This window comes from Trachemys scripta, chromosome 1, assembly GCF_013100865.1.
Source record: "Trachemys scripta elegans isolate TJP31775 chromosome 1, CAS_Tse_1.0, whole genome shotgun sequence".
In the NCBI taxonomy this organism is placed as follows: Eukaryota; Metazoa; Chordata; order Testudines; family Emydidae; genus Trachemys; species Trachemys scripta.
Window position 1 is genome coordinate 285,651,407 of NC_048298.1, and position 9,266 is coordinate 285,660,672.

A 9,266-nucleotide genomic window follows, 5' to 3' on the forward strand; every position below is an offset into this window, starting at 1 on the left:
CACATAAAGAAATACAAAGGTTACAGTACTAAGATCAGTGCCTACTTAGTTTTTGTATGTGCATATTTTGATGGTTCTGAGAGAGTTCAGGACATTAAAACTGACTCATTTCTTGTGGGTGATGCTTATTACATACATTGTTGTGTATAAGTATTTCGAAAGTGTTAAATATGTGATCGCATCTCAAATGCCACTTTCCAATGATCTTAGATAGTCTGCGCATGTAGCATCTTGCAGTACTTCGTGTGCTGCTTTTGTGAATGCTGGAGAACAGTACAATAGAATCTCGGAGTTATCAACAGTAGAATTACAAACTGACACACACACACACTCACTCTCTCTCTCTCTCTCTCCTTCCCTATCGCCTCTACCTCAAGTTTGGGAAGCCTCTGCTCCATATGGAGAGAAGGGGAATAGGTTCCTGGGGCCAGAGGGTGGTTTGGGAAAGCCTAGCCTGGCTGTCTCCTCATCACCTTGGGAGTTGGGGGAACTCTTGTCTCTAGGTGATGCCCATGAGGAGGGAAATTGGACAAATAAAAGACACTTCTCTGCCAAATAGCAAAAGCCTGCTGGAAACAATGGAGTTGTGAGAGCTTTTCAAAGAGAAGTACACAAGAACCTTTATAATGGAAAATGTTAGGAAATCTAAATATAGTAGATGCTACCAGCTCCCCCTGTATCACGCAAACGTCCTGAACTTTCCATATTTACAGAATAAGTCCAATGAGAATTGTAAGTTAGCTAGTTCTAGATGAGAGAAACTCAAAATGTACATACTGTTTTCTCTACAAGACAACTTACCAGATAAAATAAAGATTTTTGTTCTCCAAAGGAAATCTTTATATTATTTTAATATGTGGTATGTAAGTGGTGACAAAAGTATTGATATGTTAGCTAGAAAAATTGCATAGTGTATAAATCAATAAAAATAAGTATGAAATAATAAAAAGATAGCATTTTCTACAATCTTAGATTCTATTGTATATTCTTGCTAAGATGTTGCATTACAGAAGTAGTACAATAGATTGTATAATCAATGCATACACACGGGGCAAAGTTGAGGTTGTGTATTCAACCTTCAAATGTGATTATACTCTGAAAAATGACTGAAAAATAGCATTATGTTACTCCACAGATCTGTTCCTATGTGTTTCCAGAGACGTATGGCTGACCAAATGTACAAGGCCAATCAGTTACCTCTGTCTAACCTTCCTGAATGTAATGAGTAAGGTTTCACTAATGAAATTGAGGCATGGCAGTGTAACTTGCAATGCAGAACCTTTTTTTTACTGGTGATGTTTAAGAAAGGATTTTGAGTTTGCAGGATTAGTGACATCTAGTTAAACTAAGCAAACTTGATGTTACATGCCATTTTATCAGTCATTTTTCAGAGCAGAACTGCACTACTTCAATGCAATTTTGCCATAACCTGACTCTTGAGCATTTAAATTTCTAACTTAACAATACAATGATACTCATTTTTGGATTCTAATAATACTTTGCACTTAGTGCCCTTTAGCAATATATGACTGAAATCCCCTGACAAAGGTGGGCAAACATAATTGTCCCTATGAGAACTACGCCTGTGGGGTAACTGGAGTATATAGATTATTTCTTGTCCCAGGTTACACAGTTAGTTGCAGAACTGGGAACAGAACTCAGCTAAACTTGGTTCTAACTGTGTGCTCAATCCACTAGATTACAGCAGCCTATTTATTAACCGCTTTATAGGTTGAAATAATGGTATATTGTGATCTTTAACAGTTTGATATAAAAATTATTTGAAATATAAATAATCTTATTTCTCAATTATTATGTAATTTTCAGGGCCTCTGACCACCTAATTTTTATTCCCATCGCCTTTTCTTCTCTAGTGCAGTTCTGTGCACCACTTCTGCAACATATGTAGGCTTTGATTTTTCCTGTGATTGAAGAGTAACAATTACAATATTTAGGGGAGTCCCCTACAAGAATATAGTTAGGCTGAGACCTGGCATTCCTGCACAGATAGTGGAGTTAGGTTCTTGGAGCCTTTGGCTAAAAAGGGGACAATGGGGGTGGAAGTATGTATTAGCCTCCGCACTTAGGCTAAAAAGAAAATGCAAGGGCAGTATGTATTCGCCTTCTATGGTGAAATTTTGTACCACTAAAAAGTGTTGCTCCACTAAAGAGTGTTATGGGGTGACAAAAAGCTGCCTTCCTCTGGCTTCTCTTGAAGTGGTAAATGCTGCTGCAAACGATGGCTACATTTCCCATGTCAACTAATTTAAAAAAAACTAAACCATACAGATTCAAATAGAAATGTTCCTCTGCACACCAGAAGGAACGCTGCTACTGTGCTGGCACAATGCTTCCATAAGTGGCTATTTGCTGGTAAGATACACACTTAATTTAGTTGAAGTACATATTTTATCTTCCTGTCACTGAAAGAAGCAGCTTTCTGTAGCATTTGTAAATTGACATGTCCCTGAGTGTAACACATTGAACAGCTTTGGAAAAACAAAAAATGCAGAGTTTTCTGATCTCACCAGGATGAGGAATTATTTAATATTGCCATATTTTAATAATACTCTGTACAGATACATAGTTACAACAGATATTAGATATTTTGTCATTGGTCGTAAATAACCATTTTCCAGGAAAAGGATCATTTCCCCCGTTCACTGGTGGAAAAAACAATTAAATCTGTGTAAGGCTTTGTCTGTAATGAAAAGTTATATTAGCATATCTACATTGATCAGGGGTGTGAGGGAACAGGGCTTCCGTTGACCTAGCTAATGCCATCCAGGGAGGTGGTGGTCCTACACTGACAGAAAACCCCCTTCTGTCAATGTAATGCTGGCATAGCTATGCTGACATAACTGTGCTGATACAGTCTCTGTAGTGTATGTGGCAGGAACTGTTGAGTTTTGGAACAGACAAAAGCTATCAGTATTCCTGCACTGTACTGGCTTTAAAAAAAAAAAAAAAAAAAGTGTACTTCCTTAAATGTCTTAAAAGGCTTATTAAAATGTTACATCCCGAAAGGTGCAATTGTGTGTTTTGTCCACAAGATGGTGAAAACCTCTAGTTTTAAATTGTCTTGAAATCTGTGCAAACTGATAATTTATAATCTGAATTTGACACTATGGTAAGCACTTTAATTTATTTCTACAGTCCATCTGCTGACAAGGCCAAGATTAGAACAGCTCATAGGAGAATCATGATTTTGAATCACCCTGATAAAGGTACACTGTTGTTTTCATTAATATTGGGTGGAAAGCGCATGTTCCGAGCTCCTTTCAAGTTACTTAGACTGGCTGTAGCTAGCCATTTATGTAATTCATGAAATTATGTGCTGTATATTTAGTAGTGGGACTTAAGCTTTTATATGTTGTTGTTGTTCTCTAATAAATAAAGCCGCCCGATATCCAAGATCCGTGTGCAATAGCAGCACTAGGTTACTCTGCTGCCTTTTTGAGCTCATTTTCTAGATCAGCACTTCACTAGTGGTTAGTGTTCCAGGAGCTTTGAAGAAGGGAAAACACTAGCCATGAAGTTCCCATTTATGTTACATAAAAATTCTTGAACTGTTTTTTTTCCGGCCATAAATATATGAGCACACAAGTCTCTGAGGGACATGTGCTATAATCACTAAATATATCAGATTCTGGATTTCTTAAACCCATCTTGGAAAACTGTAAAGCTGGGCACAGTTGCTTTAATTGGCCAGGTTTTTAATGTAAATTTATCTTACAGAAAGGTTTATTATTATAATTTTAAGTACACTACAGCTGCTTGAGAAAGAGAGCCCATATGTTCATTCCTGTTTCTACTTTTCAATAACAGATGGTAGAATTGCACTGTATTTCAAAAGTCAAAAGGGGGAAGTGAAGTTTTTTATCTCTTGTTGACAGATTTACAGGATTACTTTTTTTCCTAACCATCATAATAAAAAGATAACTGACCTCTAGCAATATAAGGTGTTGAGTAAGCACTTTTCTTTCAGCCATCTTATCTCATTGGCTTGCTAATGGCTAAACAGTCCTGCTTAGATGTTATCTGTCATTCTGCTTTTTAATTTGTTTTTCTATAAAGTGAGTATACTCTGTACTCTGAAAATAGGAAAGGAATTCTCTGTTGTATTTGTAATATATTATGGTGGTCAGAGGTACAGTTTAGTGTACAGTATGTTAAAAGTTTAGATTAACAAACATTATCATTTGTATTGCTATGGCACCCAGAGATCCCCATCAGGATCTTGGTTCCTTTCGGCTGGGTGCTGTATCACATATTAAGACAATCCCTGTTCTGAAGATACTATACACTAAAGTCTCCCATTCCCACAATTGATAGCATCTGAGCCAACAGTTGCACTTGCCTGGAGCTCTGTAGACTTCAACAGGGCATTGTGTAGACTCTGCAGCCCACCTGTGCACTACCAATTGCAGAATTGGGGCCATAGGTCCTAATCCTGCATCTACCCAGGCAGGCCCATATACCCACATAGAGCTCCTTTGACTTCATTAGGGCTCTGCCCATGTGGCTCCAGTGGCAGGGTCGAAGCCTAAGACAATACACAGCTGTAGCAGATAATTGGAGTTAGTGGGAAAAGGACAACAATGGAAACTGATTAAAACTACAGTTATGTAGGCTAGTTATGAGAGAATTATGGGATCTGAAGACACAATTTTAAATAAATCAATCAAAATCAAATGTTTTTAGAGAAATAATATACACAACGAAAGCCACAAAAATTGTTGCACTGAGTATCGAAACTAAAATTACAAATAATTGATTTGCATGATACCAGTTTCTCTCTCATTGGAAGGCAACGAAATAGGTTGTGCACTTAATGATGTAAATGTAGCAAAAAATGCTTCTAGCAAATTTGACTTTATTTTGAGAAAATTCACTTTTGGCATTTAAACAGTGTATAGTTAATATTTCTCTAGCGTGCATTGCTTTTTGTAATTTATCATTTTATTTTTCATTCCTCTGCTCTCAAAGGGGACTAGACAAGCTACATTCAGTTCGGTAATCCCCACTCCTTATAAACCCCAGTTATCAGAAAAACTTTACATATGTATTGGTAGGCATTCTCCCCCCTCCCCGCCACACACACACACACACACACACACACACACACTTAAAAAATATGGACTTCACTAAGTTGTTTCTGTATTAGATCTGGGAATAGGGTTGCCAACTGTCTAATTACACAAACCCAAACGCCCTTGCCTTGCCCTGCCCCTTCTCCAAGGCCCTGCCCCACTCACTCCATCCCCCCTCCCTCCATTGATTACTCTCCCCACCCTCACTCACTTTCACTGGGCTGGGGTAGGATGTTGGTGTGCGGGAGGGGGTATGGGCTCTGAGGAGTTTGGAGTGTGAGAGGGGGCTCTGGTCTGAGCCTGGGGCAGGGGATTGGGGTGCAGGAGGGGGTGAGGGGTATGGGCTCTGGAAGGGAGTTTGGGTGCAGGAGAGGGCTCCGGGCTGTCATAGGGGGTTGAGGTGCAGGAGGCAGTGTGGGGTGCAGGCTCCAGCCTGGAGGCGCTTACCTCAGGTGGCTCCTGGTCGGCAGGGCTAAGGGGGCCACAGGTACGTGCCAGCAGCTTTAGGGAGCAGCGCAAAGCCAGGGCAGGCAGGGAGCCTGTCTTAGCCCTGTTGCCGCCGCCAGACTCCAGTGCCTAAAATCTCCCTGTTTGGCTTCAGTAGCCTCCAAGAGAAAAAGTGTGTGATTCCGGGAGACCCCCAGTGAATCCAGTAGGGTTGGCAACCCTATCTGGGAATGAGTGTGTAGTGGTTTAGACTCCTGATCTAAAAGTCACAGTGAAGTCCTCCAGTCTTGGAAGCCCCATCTCCTTCTGTTACCAGGCATCTAGAACTGATACTTGTCATTTCTGTATCCTTAAATTTTATTCATACTTTTTCATTCATCAGAACAGATGCTTAGGAAAGGGTTGTTCAGGGCACAGTGATGTTTCAACCACATTTTAATGTACAAAGATAGAGGTGTGTTCTAGTGAGTGATGAGCTACTGATACAGACCTTATAATGTTGTTTTTGGTGACTGTAGGCAGATGGTTGGCACTCAAGGGGAGAGTAAAAAAACAAACACAAAGACCACTGAACTGTAATCAGATTGTTAGATGGAGCGTAAAGCAATGACACTGTTCAGGACCAGAAGTTAGAAGGCATACCGTGTTTAAATAGCTTTAATGTGACATTTTTTGGCTGGTATTTCTGTGTCTCTGAATCTAGAATGGAATAGGCTTGGTGTATGTTCTTAATATTCTGTATCAAAAGTTTACTTATAACATTTTGCCTCTAATAATTTCCGGGGGAGGGGGTAAGAAATCCTAGCTGTTCTCATTAGATGAACTGATCAGGGTAGCTGACCTTGCTTAACAGGTGCAGGAACAATGCACTCAGTCTAAATCTTGCAGGTAAATGCCAATATAAGATGATTTCAGAGAATAACTTTAGACTTTTCATGAGGACTTCACTTTAATAGGAGATTGCTGCTCTGCATTATTTTTTACAGTGATTAAGATTTTATTTCATGTTTGTTCTGTTTAAATATCCACTAGTTTAATTTATCTCTGACATATTCATGTAAGCTTATGAATGATTTTTTTTGGAGGGGGAGGAAACTAATAAACCACATCACCAATAATTAAAGGGATGCTCTAAGTTAAATGGTTTTGTATTTCATACTGATATAAATCTGTTTTTTCTCCCTTTTTTCAGGTGGATCTCCCTACTTAGCAACAAAAATAAATGAAGCAAAAGATTTGTTAGAATCCAGCACCAAAAATTAATGTCCAAGGACTTCTGTGATAGAACTTTTTATACGTTCCTTTCTACTGGAAATCCTGTAGATATATTGTGCAATAGCTACGTGCTGCTCTATATAGCTGCATAACACTGGATCAAATAGTTATCTATATTCATTATTAAAGATCTAAGACTATTTAAAAAGCAAACTGATACATTTTACGTCTCATTTCTAGTATATTTTCTCCCTCAATCTGTTTTGACTCTAAGCGTTGAAGCTGGTTCTTCATTGACTGTTCTTAAAAAAATGGTTTATTACAGGTTTGTTCAATAGGGCTGGACTTCTGGAACTTATATTTTTTAAAATGGAACATTTGTCTGTATTATAATATAGGTTTTATTTATTTATTTATTTATTTTGATAATGGTGATGCTGTATAGCGCTGTCACTTGAAGTGGCTCTAGAAGGTAAAACTGGAAGGCTTGCCACATGTTAGATTCCTTTCTTTTGAAATATTGGTATTTGCAGCATAGATGCTGTTTCAAAGCTGCTGGTTGGGACAAAATGACTTGAAGATTACGCCAAAATGCTGGTTTCCTTATCTCTGTATTTGAGGGACGTAGAAATGTAAAGGAGAATATCAGCTTAGACCTTTTCCATGTTAAAACAGCTTTGAGAAAGATAGCTTTCCTTAAAATCACTGTCTGTTTATGCCTCACTGCACTGCTGGCCTTTGAGAAAACCAGTGCCACAATTCTCTTTGTGAGGACTCTAGGTCAGTTTGCGAATATGAGGGGCAGTGGCATCCAAGATTCATTCATGGTACTAGTGCTGCTGTAGGTTTCCCCCCCAATCAGCTGCCTGCAACTGAGCTAACTCCTCTGAGTAGCCAGTGTGACCTCTTCCCGGATGGAGCAACAGAATTCCATGAGAAGTCACCCGAGAAGATTAAGAACAGGGAATTCCTGTTTTCTAATTCAACACTGACTAGCATCCCTTTTGTGACCATGGTCAACTGATTTAATTGTTATTCCTTAGTTTCTCTATAAAATACTAGCCAGAGGGAAGAGGGTTGGACAATTACTGTTGATAACATGTAGTGTGATAACATTCAGCAGAATACAGAGTGCCTAATGGCCCCTAGGTATCCATCTTACTTGGACAGTTTTTCCTGGGAGAACTTTTATTTTATTTTATTTTATTTTTTTTAAATATTGGCAACTAACCACAATCCTCCACAGCTGGGCTCCACTTCTGTAACTAGAGACTGTGGGGTTTCTTGTCTTCCCATTCTTTCCTACACACACACACTTTTGTGTTAAAATGTGTAGTTAAGCAGAACACAGCCCCATTTTACTAATCCTCCTCAAAATCCTTAGATTAGTCCTCTGTGTAGCGCAGTAATCATTGTTAATGGAGTCTGATGACGGGGAAGAGTGTGAAACTGTTTTGCCAGCCTACCCAAAAAAATGCTAAGGCCAGCTTTGAAAGAAACCTTGAAGGTTAGGTCATCTAGTCATACTTCCTGCCCATCACAGATGCAGGATATGTAGGAGACTGCTTGAATTAACTTAAATCAATGTGATGAAAATCATGATTTAAATCACCAAGTCAAAAGCCTCAATTTAAATAATCAATTTTAATAATTTTTCCATTTCTACTTGTTTTCTAAAGAGAGGTGCGTTTTTATGGGTTGACATAACCATTAAAACATGTTGATTTACAAATAAATGGAGACTTTATACTAAATTTGGTACATCTTTTTCTACGCACACAGTATAACAATGTGCATTTATTTAAGCAATTATGTAGCTTAATATTTGCAGTTTCTTATTAATTGTACATTTTTAGTATGTCAGAAAATGGTGAATGATGTATTGCTTTTGTACGAGAGAGTTAACTTTTGGTCATGATTTGTGTCGAGCTGAATTAGGATGGTAACTGAAATTTAATTAAACACAAAATAGCTATAACATTAGTTTTGTTTAATACAAATAACCTTAAATGTTTTGGCTCCATAAACTTCTCTTATCAAAACATGTTTCACATTTACAGCTAAACTATAATAAGTTTAGGCCCTAACATATTTTGTATTAAATTCAGATTTCAGTTTAAATAGGCTTATTTTTTTAAACAACATTAAAATTTAAATATCAGAAATATCCAATTTAAATCAAAAGAATTCTTTTTATTTTTATCCACCTTTCTATGAGATTTTGTGGGTCACCTGATACATTTAAAATTAGAATAGATAAAGCACTGAAGATCATATTGAAGGAGAGACTCCTTCTCCGGCATGGACATAGACTACATAACTAATAGGCTTCTGCCATCTAACTGGTTTTCTAATGCAAGATGAAAGCGGACCTACAAATCTATTACATTCTTAAAGCAATGTGCCTGTACTTCAGTGAGTCCTTAACAGCATCGCTTTTGAAAAAGAATAATAGCAATTTCAAGTAGACTTAAGATTAGCTATACCTTTCACTGATCTAGTGTGCATTAG

General features: G+C 38.0%; 1 protein-coding gene across 1 annotated transcript in view; it reads left to right on the forward strand.

Annotated features, from left to right (window-relative positions):
* DNAJC15 (DnaJ heat shock protein family (Hsp40) member C15) overlaps nt 1–6,968 on the forward strand; it is a 43,830-nt gene extending 36,862 nt beyond the window's left edge. The window contains exons 5-6 of the mRNA XM_034758424.1: nt 3,157–3,227; nt 6,733–6,968. Of these exons, the coding sequence (XP_034614315.1) occupies nt 3,157–3,227; nt 6,733–6,803 (142 nt within the window). The 3' untranslated portion in view covers nt 6,804–6,968. The remainder of the gene's footprint in view (nt 1–3,156; nt 3,228–6,732) is intronic.
* The last annotated feature ends 2,298 nt before the right edge of the window (nt 6,969–9,266 follow it).